Genomic DNA, 14,171 nt, shown 5'->3' with positions numbered 1-14,171 from the left:
AAACCCTACATACAGAATACAAATGAGTAGGAATTAAGAACTCTCACCCTTAATCTTGTAGTGGAGATTTCAGCCTTCAAAATATCAGGGTCATACTTTGTGCTTGATGAAGAGCCTGAGAATACTTCAAAAATAATAAGGATAGAAAAACAATAGGGAAAGTATTTAAACATTTAAAAATCATTAATCAGTCTCTTCCTTGACATACCCACATTGATCTAAAGCTACAAAGTACAGAAAAGCTGTGATACTGTGCCAATCTATATCCTGTTACAGTCAGCACTGCAGCGTGGCAATCAGTAAGGGGTACGATCTTACCTCAAGCACTAGGTGCAGTTGTGGATGCCACAACATAACATAAAGCTATCAGAGAGCACCAAAAGGAGGGATACAGTGGTGGTTAAGAGTCTTGGAGGGCATCCACCTCTGGGAGAGTGGCTAACAAAAGAAATACAGGCCTCTGAAAGCTCTTCACCATGCCAATCCCTTGACCAATATTGTAACACGCATCTCTATTTCACTCCTAATTCATACATGGCGTAAAACTACTGCGTAAAGCAGCAGCAAACTCCTTTTTTGGTCCACTGCAGGTACTTGTCAACCCGGTAGGGTCATTTCAGTATGCAGCCATGAAGTGCAGGAGATCCTGTCTACTTTGAACCTAAATTTGGTAGAATTTTGTTCTGACATACTGTGTGACAAAACAGAGTTCAGAGCAGACTGCTCTAAACCATGGCTCAAAGCAGTTCAATTGTATGAGACAGGAGAGAGTTCTTTCCAGCAGAATATCTTTATATTAAAAAAAAAAAAAAAGATGCTATCTCTAAAAAAAGCCAGAATAGAAGATGTTCATAGCAAACCTTGAAAACCCATCCTAACGTGAAACAGGATCACCTGCAGGGCACAGATCAAAGAGGTTACATTGTATTTTCTACTATACTTACAGCTTGTACGAGAGCTTGATTTTTCTTTGTAGGCATCATTCAACCGTACATACTCATCCAGTGCAAGTGCTAGCCTCTGTTCTTTCACCTGGTACAGTTCCTTCTGAGTACTGAGAGCATCCTGGGCTACCATAAGATAATCTTTCAGCATTCTCTCTTGTTCTTGCCTCCATTGTTTCCTGGGATCTTCTATTTGTGTTGTTTCTTTATAGAAGGGAAAAGGAAGAATTGAAAGGTATTTCTGCTGAAGTCTTCACAGCTGAATTGTTACTTTGCTTAGAATCCTCAGTTTTACAAGTCTGAGTCATAGCTGGTTATTAAGCACGTGCTTAGTTTTATCAGTTTTTTGCCACAATAGCGTGTGAGAGAAACATTATTCAAGTGGTCACTTGCAAAACAGTACAATATGTAGCACAGTATGTAGATGATTCCTGCACTCCCAACACTGAATTAAGAATACCCAAAAACTTTCCACTCATAGTTTTTGCATACCAGTGGTTGGAAATAATAGGATCAATAAAAGGTCTCAGAATGGTATCTTCAAAGTGAATGCATTTCTGAAGGAAAAAAATGAAACGTAATCTTAGCTATTACATTTTTTCAAAATACTCTCCCCCATTCTGTTAATTTTTACAGCCATATGTATTCGTGTTTTATTGTGGTTATCTCTCTCCTGTTCCTCTGCAGAAACAGTCTTTATGTTTATCTTTTCCACTGTAACTGAACTAACAGAACATTAATTCTTGAGATAACATCTCCCACCTCTATTCCTATCACCATTAGGCATCTGATCCAAGATACAACACAGTTTTATTTACAGTCAGTAGCAGGAGAGGGGTACCCTCAGACAGCAAGTTAAGACAGATATGCCTAAGATATATGGGACCAATTGCCTTTCTGAAGAATCTCCTCCTTCCCACTGACTACTCTGGAAATATAACCAAGTAGGTGGGAACAGAGGGGGGGGGGGGGGGGACGAAAAAAGCAGAAGAAAAGGCCATTCTCTGGCTTAAATTTTTTGCCAATTTAATTCTCTGAATTGGTTCACTGTGAGAACTAATGTGGGGAAAAAAAAAAAAAAGGCAGAAACATGTAGCTGAAGATATGGGAAGAAAAGACCCAACCTGATGGCTCTAACCTGTATCTGAACTGCACTCCTGGGAAGAAGGCACTCTCTCAAAACAGATTTTATAAGTGCAGAAGCTGATAAGGACAAGTTCTGCTTAATAGCAATTTCCTACAATGGCTAACTGCTAGTTTTTCAAAAGCTCTTCTTGGTGCTAGTGTCACATAAACCAAAGACATGGATATAAAAAGAAGCTTCTGACAAAACCAACTCTAAAATCCTGAACTGGCAGCATAACGTAACTACTAATGCTTTGACAAACACACAAAGAGCACCCCCTGTGCTGGGGGGTACTGTTTCTACCGCTTACAGACATGACAAGCTTCTTTATTTCTCCTTGGGAAGGTATTTCTTGGATGTATGCAGCAGAAGGGCGCAGACTATAAATCATATAAAGCCAAGTGTGGTGCATAAAAGATTAAAGTAGAGAAGCTTTACATACAGTTGTTTTTTTCAATAACCCCAACAAGAAGGGTCTCCCAAAAAACTAACTATAGCTCCAGAAACACCCAAACGCCCGTGTTACAGCCACCTGCTCTTTTCCACAAGGATATCAGGAGCACAAAGAAGCAAATCAATACCTTTTCTCTCCTAAACAGTCAACACGTGTCCCGGTCTGTGGCCACTTACTGCCATTGTGCTTTAACACACCTCCACATTCGCAGTTATTTACACAAGGTAAGAGGCGCCTGCTTCCAGAGGTGTCCTTTTTTGTGTAGCAGATGAAGAGCACGAAGCAGGATTCTCATGGGTCAGTGATCAAATAGGATAAATGCAGTTACGTTGGGGTTTTTTTTAGGAAGAATGTAACGATGTGATTGTGTTTTAAGAGTGCAACCAGCCAGCAGCCACCAAATAATCGTACAAGATTGGAAGGTCTCATCTTCGAGCATGTTGTAGGTAATTGCCTTGTAGGTTTTAAGTGAGGATTGCTCAACATGCAGCCCAAAGACCAAACGTAGCCTGCAGAGTCCTAAAATGTGGCCTACAGATGCCCTGTCCTTGCAACTGCAAGAGAAGGACAAAGCTGGTCAACAGCAGATGATTTTTTATTGCTGACAAATACAATCAAACATTTTCTTTTTGCCTCTTAAAGCAGCACATGCAAAACAACACTACGATAAAACGACCTCATGTCTTTTATTCAGATAGTCATAAACAATCCTAAGGTGACCCTACATTTTATAATGTGTCTCTTCAGCAAACTGAGTTCGGACAGCCGTCCATGTAGGTATCGCATGATGGCTATGCCAGAACTAACACTCCTGCCAGCTTTCCCCAGGCAGGGGTAGCTTTCTCAACTATTTTGCATGGTATGTCTTCTCAAATATTGCAAAGTGGAAAACCCCCAAAATTAAATCACTTGTTTGGCAAGTTGTTCATATATATAAACACATACCTGTGCACTGCACCAAATGCTTATCCATTCGTCATCTTCAGTCATCTGAATTTTAAACAGCATCTTTACCACGCAGGTGGGAAAAAAAACTATACCACCACCACCACAACAACACACAGATGGAACTGTGGGTAACAACTCTGGTAGTGCAATACTACATTTTGAAAAGCACATCCATCTGAGCACATGCATCTTGCAACAGCCTATGTTTTTTTGTTTTTAGAAGCTGAGTTCTCCTTTCAAAATCAAGTATTCGTACATGGTAGAGAGGGAACAGCTTGCTGAATGTTCCGAAGCGAGATGGGAAACCCTTCATCTTTGAACTACAGAGTGAAATTCAAGCCACAAATAAGATTCTAACAATTTCTTATTCTTCATCAGCTGTTAAATAAGAATGAACTTTGGAGAGGCTCATTCCTTTTTTCAGTACAGACAGATGTTTCCACCAAGTGACTAGAACAGGATTCCTTACAACCTTATCTAAAGTAGATACAAGTCATGGATGAAACAGATTGCTGGCTAAACAGATGGGGAGATGTTCTTTCTTCTGGTCAGGTGAGGAGTAAACAGTAATTACGAGCACAAGACAGAGCTCAATGGTTGTATCTGTTCTAGAAAACGCTAACAGGACTTCCAGCATCAGCAACGGACAAGAGACAAACCACCCCTGGGCACAACCTCTCCAACATTTGGAATCACCAGACAGCTAAATACAAGAGTTCACTGTTTCTTTTGGCTGCTATACCTTCTGTGGCATACACTTTGATGTGAACAAAAGGCATATCCTTAAAATGGGTCTTTAAACAACTAAGAGTAGTACATCAGAATGTGTCAAGAGCACTGACTGGAGATTTATTAAAAGCAAACACACTTTATTTATAACATTCTCTGTTCAATCATAACATAAACTCTAGTAAAAGAATGCACATTGCAGGGGATGAGAGGGAAATCTATTACTCACACTGTATGTTCCTAATTTGACTTGGTTTTAGCATCATTTGGCAAAACTACTTACGAAGCAAAATTACTCAGTTCTATTAAGAGATCTTGATTTAAAACCCATTAATTTAACTACTGCAAGTACATAGAAACAAACTAATAAACCATCAATTTCCTTCTGTTTTTAGTTCTGAAGTGGCAGAACAGGATACATAGCAGGATGGCACGCTCCACCAAGGACATTCCTGAGAACTGAAATTATCACAGGCTTGCAGTGTAAAAGATCAAGCTGTGTTGGCTTTAATCATACGGCCATTAATGAAATACAATCTTCCTGGCTAACTGCCAGCCAGGTTTGATGCACTTAGACTGAGTAAAGAATCTGGGCAAAACAACAACTCAAAGCCAAAATGTCAGGACTTACGTTACTGCCCTTGAAACGAGTTCTAACCAAAGGAATAAACAAAGCTTTTCAAGGTACACTGTTACACATACCCACCTAATTATACATGGGATATATATTATACATGGGACATATGGGATACGCAGGCATGTCAATTTTTTTTTTATTAGATAGTCAAGATGTTATGTTTCTCTCTGCTATCCAGACGGCCTGCCAAATTTTTACAGTCTGCTTCAACAGAAGGAAACTATTACCTTATCAGCGGTAGATCGTATTTTTCTAAAACACATGGAATTAAAATCCCACTAGAAAATCCCACAGGGAAGGGAACAGCTCCCTGACGCCCTACTGCTAGACATACGAGAATTGGACATTTTACTACAGGATTAACAATATGTGGAAGCAATAGTTTTTCCAGCATCTCCCCTTGCCAAATAAAATAATAGTGGCAATTGGCTCTAGAATGACCCATATGTAATCTGTCTTCAGTCAGGCAGGTTGCCTTTATGCAACACAGCTGAGAAAGCCAGTACTCTGTAAGGGGGGGCCCTACCAAAAAAAAAAAAAAGAAAAAAAGGACATGTGCATGGCAGGCAGAGACAACATTGTGGCATTATGCTTTACATCCAGAAGAGAAATCTCTCGTGTTTAATCACATGCCCATGTTATTCCAGTTAGTAAATGCAACAGGACCAAGGGAAACTAGTTAACCTGGCTAGAAACAGGGAACAGAGACACGGGACCTGGACGGCTGCCATCAGAGCCCATTTTGGGAGCTGCAGATTGCACCATGTTATCCCACCCATACCTGTGTTCTTTTGCACAGGGACTGGTGTTCACCCAACCCTGCACAAAGCCTATTCATCAGACTAGGTCCAGCTGAACACTCACTGGGCCAAAACCTGAAGATAAAAGTACGTGTACAATTTCCTGGCAGGATAGGTGAATTGTGCCAGGTTACTGGAGGTCCAAGAAGCCAGTATAAAGAAGAAAGAAGAATCCAGCTGGGGAATGAAATGGAGGTCCTTTCTTTCGACAGCAGCAAGCCTATCAGAATCTTAGTAACAGAACTATTCATCCACCAGAGTCCAAGTGTAGAAAACATGGGCCTTAGAAACACAGACCCACTAACCAACTACACTGTGGAGTCCTCTCTTCCTGGTGGTTCTCTCAAAGCACGGTAACTGAAGGAAGCACATGAGCTAGATCTGGTTTGGTGGTTGAATAGTCTCCGATACCCTTGTTGTATTATCATCGCAGCTATTTCACAGAATTGATTTGAGAAGGAGGGCATATCTGGAAAACAGCTCACAGTATGCTGAAGGCAAGTCTCTGGAGAATGCTGCAGTCAGGCCAACCTGGGGGAGCTGCAGTCACAGATTGCAGTGGTATCCTGCAAAAAATGTCTCAAAATGGCACAAACAGAAACCCATCAACAACCCTTTGATATATAACATCAAGAGAGGAAAACGTACCTGATACCAACCACTGTGGGGTGATTCAAGTTAGCTCAATGAAGGGTGGTGAAAGCAATTTTATAAACAGCATTACATAATCACTATGGATATGTTTATTTTACAAGTATATCCTGTGTTTCTTGATAAGCAAACTGGCTTTCAAATCTCCATCTTTTTGCCTGCCATCAGACAATAGTACAGATAGGAAAAAACCAATGTAAATATTAATTCATCATACTTCATCTATAACAAATATTGCAGATAACTGAGATGCAAGCCTTAAAGAACAGTAAAGGAACAAAGGCACCAGCAGCAGTTTCAGGGAGAATAACAGCATGTTCCTGGACTAGCACAAGGAATGCACTTCATTGTTTACATACCAGAGGCTTTCCGAACAACTTTTTTTCTTATTCCTTTTTCTCTCCACTCCCCTCCTTTTAAAAATGCTTAGTATTCAACTTCAAAAAATAAGAGCAATTTGCACCCTTAAATTTGAGGAGGAATTCACAAAGAAATACCACATTGTTTCAAAAAGATGCATTTTTCAATAGGTACATAAAGAGTAGCACATTACAGAGAGGCAGTTTCAATAAGACTGTGCAGCCCAACAAGATGACATATAGAGTGTCTTTAAAATGATCTAAAACATTGCTGCATACTCAAAGAAAATCAGATTTTACCACGTAATAAGGTGGAATATGAGCTCTAAGGAGAGACATGAAGGTAAATTAGGTTATTCAGAGTATGAGTATGCTCTGAACAGAGCTCTACAGTTTGTTTCCTGCTGTAGAACTCACACAAGAGCAATGTCTCCTCTTTTCCAGATATCTTCTTCACTTTTCCCTAAAATAATTCTGTGCTTGAACTGAGAAAGAGTCAGCAGGCTCCTAGCACCACCCAGCTCCCCATATGGAAAGAATCAAAAAGGTAACACTTTAAGAACTCATGAGCTGAGGCAAAGACAGTTTACTAGGTAAAGCAAAATCTGTACATACAAGCAAAGCAAATGAAGGAATTTATTTCCTACTCCTCATCAGCAGTTCAGTCACTCCCAGAAAAGCAGGCCTCTTCGTGCATTTCTTGGGGAGACTAATGCCAGCACTCCCACCGTTCTCTCCTCCGTCTTTCTGCCTCCTGTCAGCTTTCATTGCCGAGCACAACATCATATGGTGTGGGCCATCCCTCTGCTCAGCCTGGGTCAGCAGTCCTGGTTCTGTCTCAACGCGGCTCCTCGTGCTCCTCCAGCCCCCTTCTGGCAGGGCAGCACGAGGAGCTGAGACATCCCACCGCCTTGCAGCGACTACCATCACAGTGTGATGCTGCCGCTATTTTAAGTGAAAAATCCAAAGCACAGCAAAGACATACAAAGAAATTAACGCAATCCCAGCCAAAACCATGATAGAGATGAAAGTGAGAATGTTTCCCGGCTCTGCTGTGTGAGCATGAGCAGATTTCTAAGAAATATTTATTCACAGATTTTTACTAAGAAACGTTGAACATGTTATGCTTATGGCATGCTAGTTGCCTCTAGACATCGTGATAGCGTGTGCTTATACATTTCAGAGTCACATGCAGCAGAAACTGAGCATTTTGCTCTACATTATCCAGTAGGTAGGTAATATTCTACTGCTACAGCTGTCAAAAATACCACATGAGAAAAAAAGAGCAAGTATAACTTTTACATAAATGTTAGCAGATAACATCATCTTTAATCCAGAGTCTTCACTGTTCTAGCTCTTCTTTGGTTGACTGCACAGACCAGATTACTCTAATCCCTCCCTGTTAAATGGGACTCTCTATCGCCACAGGATGGGTAAAATAACAGCCTGTAAGATTCAGGATAGAGACACTGTAACTTGGGTTTTCACCATGTTTGCTGACAGTAAAGAGTCATCACAATTGTTTCCTAAATGCTTGCATGGCACTGCTTGCTTAAAAGACAGCGTGATTATCATGGGAACAAACAGTACACACTTAGTTACAGCCAGGACAGAGTTGATTTTCTTCATAATGTCTGCTACAATGCTATGTTCGTGCTTTAGGAGAAAAACAATGTTGACAACACACTGAGGTCTCTAGTTGCTGCCAAGTAGTGGTGTATGGAGCCAAGGCTGTTCCAGTTTTTCAGCTTCTCTTACTGTCCTGCCAGTGAGGGGGTAGGTGCACAGGGAGCTGCATGGGGACAGAACCAAGACAGCTGGCCTAAGCACACCAAAGTGGTATTCTGTACCATATGACATCATGCAGAAAGAAAGTTTGAAAAGAAGGTAGCTCAAGGTGCAGAATGACTCTGCTCAGGAACTAGCTAAGTATCAGTCAGCATGTGGTAAGCAACTGCTTGTTCATCACTTGTTTTATACATACACACATACACATATAAGTTTGTAGATAGATACATCACACAATCATAGAATGGCCAGGGTTGGAAGGGACCTCAAGGATCATGAATCTCCAACCCTCCTGCTACTCAGGGTCACCAACTTCCACATCTAATACTAGACCAGGCTGCCCAGGGCCCCATCCAATCTGGCCTTGAACACCTGCAGGGACAGGAAATCCACAACCTCTCTGGGCAGCCTGTTCCAGCACCTCACCACTCTCACAGTAAAAATCTTCCCCCTTTGTGACTAAGCAGTACCAAGAGCAGAGTACTTGTTCTCTCGATTACAGAGATCAGTGCCACAAAGAAAACAACCTCTTGCCTGGTTATTCCTGAGCCTGAAAATCGAATTTGGAAGGAGATGAATTATTTAGGAATATGCAGCGTACTGAAAGGCAGAACTTGTCCCAGCCCAGGATTCCCTCAGACTATTTATGTCGAGCCAAAAAAAGTAGAAGTCTTTCAGATAAGCCAAGGTCTTAAGAAAGAAAGAAAGTTTACAACAACAGGACTTTATTCTCTGAACTCCGTAAATTCCCAAAATGCAAAACCAACCTTCCTGAATACCACTAATACTAACACGGAAATCAACTAGCCATGTTACAAAGCGATCTCTCAAATTTCAAGAATTTAAGAATGAAAACCAGAATTCCAACACTTCAATTTATTATCATAGTTTTTAATAGCACATTGGTATCTTTAGCAATATTTGAGGGATCAAAGTTCTGCAACAGACTGATACATCTTTAGCTACATTCTATCCTTGCTAGCTTTTTCCTTTTTTTTTTTTTTTTTTGGTTTTCACTCGTCTTCAGATACTGAGAAGTTATTTGTACCCATTCAGAAACAAACAAAACACCAGTATAAGATGACACGGACTCAGTAAAATGTACCTGGAAGTTCTGCAGCTAGAGAACAATCCTGATCACAAAGAGCTGTACATCAGCTCTACATACATACAGATAACAGTAATCACCCTTCCTTTCAATTCAAAACCACAAACCCACTGAAGTTCAGCAACTAAAATCTGCAAACAAGCACATTTACAGGCTGAAGCCCAACCAACTCTTGGGATTTGCTCCTGGCCCAGAAGAGAGAACAAGCTTAAGATTGACACTTCAAGTTCTCCCTTTCTGCAGCTGCCCATGGAGGCACATCCCACACAATGAGCCACACAAGAAAAGCTATGCAGCAGTGGGGAAGGAAGGGGAGGAGGGCTCACACACCTCAGGAAGCAGAGTGTTTGCCCATCGTTCCCTACAGTCACACTGACACGACATGGGGACAGGAACCACAGCAAGTGATGATAACTGCAACTGGCACTAAGAACTGCACCTGGAAGTCACAGAGCCAAAACTGCTTCCTGGCAAGGCAGCGCAGGGCACACAGCAGATGAAAGTTCAAGGGTGTCGTTTCAAAATATCTTTAACCAGCGCTACCGCAAAAAGCTGTCCTGAGTGTTCATTCCTATCCCCAGGTCACCTTCCCTCCCTTGCTTGCATAAAGAGGGGTGTGGGAAGGAGAACAAACAGCAACTTTTTTTTCTGTGCCGGATTAGTTTCAACTCCAATCAGCTCCCTGATCTGATTCACTGTCTGGCCATGCAAATATTCATGCCAGTATAAGCAAAAACATTGCAGAGACAGAACAAAAGGCCAGAGGTAGCAACAGAGCAGGACCAATTCTTTCAGAGATTATATCAGCTTAAAAGTGTTTGCAAACCCAATCTTAAAGAGCACAAATGTTTGCACCCACTTTAAAGGCTGACATTGAAAACCCTGTAGAAAAACTGGAAAAATGTGAAAGTGATGGCTTTGCCTGTAGACATATGAAATTAAGTGGAATAAGAGGTTTGTGTGACTTTTTGTATTGCTTTTTTAACCATATTATCCAATAAAATCAGGAAATGTTAGCAAAATTGAAAGTTAAAGAAAAAGAACATGAGTACACTCGTGCCATGCGAATTTTAAGATTGATAGCACAAGCTGAGAATCTTTGGACTCTCCAAAGCACAGTAAGAAGGATCCTGCACAAAAGGAATTCCTCAGTCCCTGATCACCAAGTAATATCCTTTTATTCATCCCTCGAACAAAAGATGCTACTGAACCACAGGGTAAGCATTTAGGCTCTTATGGTATTAGCTACCCACATCATATGTGTGTTCTGCCTTGACAGATGGCCTGTAATCTGGTCTCCCTTGAGGCTGAAAGCATCACATTAAGATTCCTAATTGGAGTAATACATTCATAAAATAATGACCTCAGTCAGTGTTTCCTGAAGTGGGTTACATCATTGTCACAAGAAAGTCTCAAGGCAATCAGAACAAGAAAAAAATACATATATTTTTTAAAAGAACTACACAGAAATATACAGGATGATAGTAAAACAAAATTATACTTAAACATATTGACACCAAATGCACAGTTCTCAAGTTCAAGGGAGCATTTACAATTGCAGACTGCTCACAGCCAGCTCTTACCCTTTACTGCAGGAGAAGAAACTGGGTTGCTGCTGACAATCAAGGACAGTTGGCTTTTCTCAAATTTGTATAAGAAAAGGGAAAGTAAAGGGCTAAGGAGTTAATTACACGTGCAGAGAAAGCATTTACAAGCTTTTGTTTTAAGATATATTGATTCATATGATGAATTCTGCAGAGAAGGACCTGGGTGTACTGGTGGACAACAGGTAGGCCATGGGCCAGCAGTATGCCCTTGTGGCCAAGAAGGTCAATGGGATACTGGGATGCATTAAGAAGAGCGTGGACAGCACGTCAAGGGAGGCGATCCTCCCCCTCTGCTCTGTCCTGCTGATTCCACATTTAGAATATTATATCCAGTTTTGGGCTCCCCAAAAAAGTTCAAAAAAGGCAGGGATCTCCTAGGAGGAGATCCATGAAGGGCCACAAATGTAATAAAGGGCTCCTCCTGTGTGAGGAAAGGTTGCCTGCTCTGGGGCTGTTCAGCTTGGGGAAGACAACTATGAGGGGTCTGATAAACATTCATAAATATCTAAAGGGAGGTTGGAGGCAAAGGGCTGACACCAGGCTCTTCTTGGTGGCACGTACTGAGAGGACAAGGAGAAATGGCCTAAAACTTGAACATACAAAGTTCCATAAAAGCACATGGAAGATCTTCTTTTCAGTAAGGGTGACAGAGCCCTGGAACAGGCTGCATAGAGAGGTTGTGGAGTCTCCTCCTGTGGAGATATTAGAGATCCATCTGGACTCCCACCTGTGTGACCAACTATGGGGAACCTGCTTTAGCAAGGGGTCGGACTCCATGATCTCTTGAGATCCCTTCCAATCCTACAATTCTGTGATATAATACTTCAATAATTTAACCTTTCATTACCAAAATTTGGCAGAATTTTTACATGTTTGCAAGCTGCAGCCTAGTACTTTCTCTCACGACACCACTGGAACTTTTGTCACTTTCCACCTTCAAAAGGAGTGCACTAGGTCTCGTCCTGTACACCAATCAAAATTCCACCATTGAAATTTTCAGCCTTCAGTTTTTAGCATAAAAGGAACAACCAGAAGACATTCGGAATTTACAGTCTTTTGTGCTAAGCTCCAGCTTCCTGCTCATTATGTGTTTAATGGTTTTGTCTGAGAAATCTAGACATCTATTGTGGCCAGTAAAACTGGCCAATCTTGATTTATCAAGGCTTACAGCTGAACCCAACCAAAGGAGCTTAAATCAGCTCAGTGACAGAGCAGACAACCAGTCATTTAAATCACACTTTTGAATACACTGGCTGCATTGACAAGATAGCTACTGACTACAACAGCAGCTTAGACATCCCAGGCTTGATTCATCTGTGCATACTTTTAAGATTCCTCTGGGTAACCAGCCTCCTCTTCAGCTTTTGTTCCCAAAGACCACTGGTCTCTCAGCCATCCTTGCCTTATCTAGTGATCCTTCGCAGTTGCCTCTGCTAATCTGAAGTATCTTAAAAAGGCAGAGACACTTAACTATTGTTTAAGAACGCTGCACTGCTAGCACAAGTGCAGGAACCTACATTCAGGCATCCGAAATGGAATCCCTTCTATTATGTTATTAAAGATCATTTCTAAGATGAGAAAGGTGTTAATCAGTGTGGACTAACAAAGACATAAAAAGAAGACACATGCTTTCAGTAGTACATTCATTTAGATACATCTAACATGCATTGCATTTCAAAACTTTTTGCTATAATTTAGTATGATTCAGATGTAACATGCATGCAATTAAAAATACATGTAGAAGTAGGTGCAGTTATCTCGCCTATACCAGATTTTCTTGTAAGCCTTATGAAGCCGATAATGTTATACAAAAGGTCAAATTGTCCCCAGCAATTTAATTCCCCATTCTCTTTCCAATTACCACAAAATACAGCATTATTTATAGACTGAACTGTATTCTACAACTTTCTTACAACTACAGATTTCATGTTCAAATTACAAACAGCCCCCACACTCCATACAATCTGAACTAACAGTTCCTTTCAGTAGATGGACTGAAGTCAATTTTTGGTTATACGTATCTGACTGTACTTGTGCTCATCGAGGAATATTTAATAGCCACTCAACATCCTATAATTTACAAGTACCAACAGATGTAAACCATTTTTATTTGCCATTTATTACATGGACTTCTTCCTCAGAAAAAGATTAAGAGTCATGTGAATAACTATGAGCACACCTCCAACCAACCCCAAGCCCACGCACACAAGTGTGGTAATTTAGTGGCAGAAAATCATTAATTGTTACTATAATTACAATTCTCACATAAGAAATCTTTTCCTACTCTCAGTCATGCTTGAAGGAAAGTCTGCTTGTGATGAGTCTTTTTACACGATCAATACAGCAAACTGAAACAGATACTTACGGTTGATGTGATCGATGTAGTACACACCAATCTGGGGATCATATGCAGCTTCCCATCCCCATGGTAGTTCATCCCCAACACAGTCCGCAAACGACAAGGGTTTTGTTAACCTAAAAGTAAAGAAACAAAGGTAAGTTTCTCTTTCCTACACATTTGTTATTCATGTTAATTCTTATTGTGACAAACATAATATAAAGACAGGGAGGAGAGAGAAGATGTTGTATTCCCCCTCTACCTTCCGCTTAAAGTTTAGGCTCTTGATTACTTTTCCCGTTTCAGCCTTCTGGATTCATCAACTCCAAGAACATAATATAAATTATTCCAAACATATCCCAGTATAGGCACTCAAGTGAGAAATTCACTGCACCATCTTTTACATTTGACAGCTTAAAATTAAACAACAATAGCTGAAAAAAAATATTAATAATCTACACTCCTATTTGTCCTCAGGGGAACTGGACTCTTCAACCTTGAGTCTGCGGTGACACTACAAGATTTGAAGGTAATCTCTTCTAATGATCTCAAAAAATACATAAAATATAACTAAGATGCACCTAGCAGCACTGACCAATCCAAGTACTAGAACAAAATTAAGAGTAGTAGGCATTTTATAAGCTTTATTTAATGGATATTCAGATGTTAATATGATTCATTT

At 40.6% G+C, this 14,171-nt stretch overlaps 1 protein-coding gene across 4 annotated transcripts in view; it reads right to left on the bottom strand.

Annotated features, from left to right (window-relative positions):
- The window catches only part of WWC2 (WW and C2 domain containing 2), an 85,241-nt gene that overhangs the window by 45,550 nt on the left and 25,520 nt on the right, over window positions 1-14,171 (bottom strand). For 2 of the 4 annotated variants that reach the window (XR_008206354.1, XM_052681522.1), the window contains exons 2-4: window positions 13,517-13,626; window positions 945-1,148; window positions 48-124 (exon numbers count right to left, since the gene is read on the bottom strand). Coding sequence is in view for 3 of the 4 variants with exons in the window: in XM_052681522.1 (XP_052537482.1) it covers window positions 48-124; window positions 945-1,148; window positions 13,517-13,626 (391 nt within the window). In the remaining variant the exon portion in view is untranslated. The remainder of the gene's footprint in view (window positions 1-47; window positions 125-944; window positions 1,149-13,516; window positions 13,627-14,171) is intronic. The other 2 variants (XM_052681524.1, XM_052681525.1) reach the window with 1 other exon arrangement.

The sequence above is a fragment of the Tympanuchus pallidicinctus genome, unplaced genomic scaffold (assembly GCF_026119805.1).
Source record: "Tympanuchus pallidicinctus isolate F22 unplaced genomic scaffold, pur_lepc_1.0 scaffold2, whole genome shotgun sequence".
NCBI lineage: Eukaryota > Metazoa > Chordata > Aves > Galliformes > Phasianidae > Tympanuchus > Tympanuchus pallidicinctus.
This window is presented reverse-complemented; position numbering and strand designations above follow the sequence as displayed.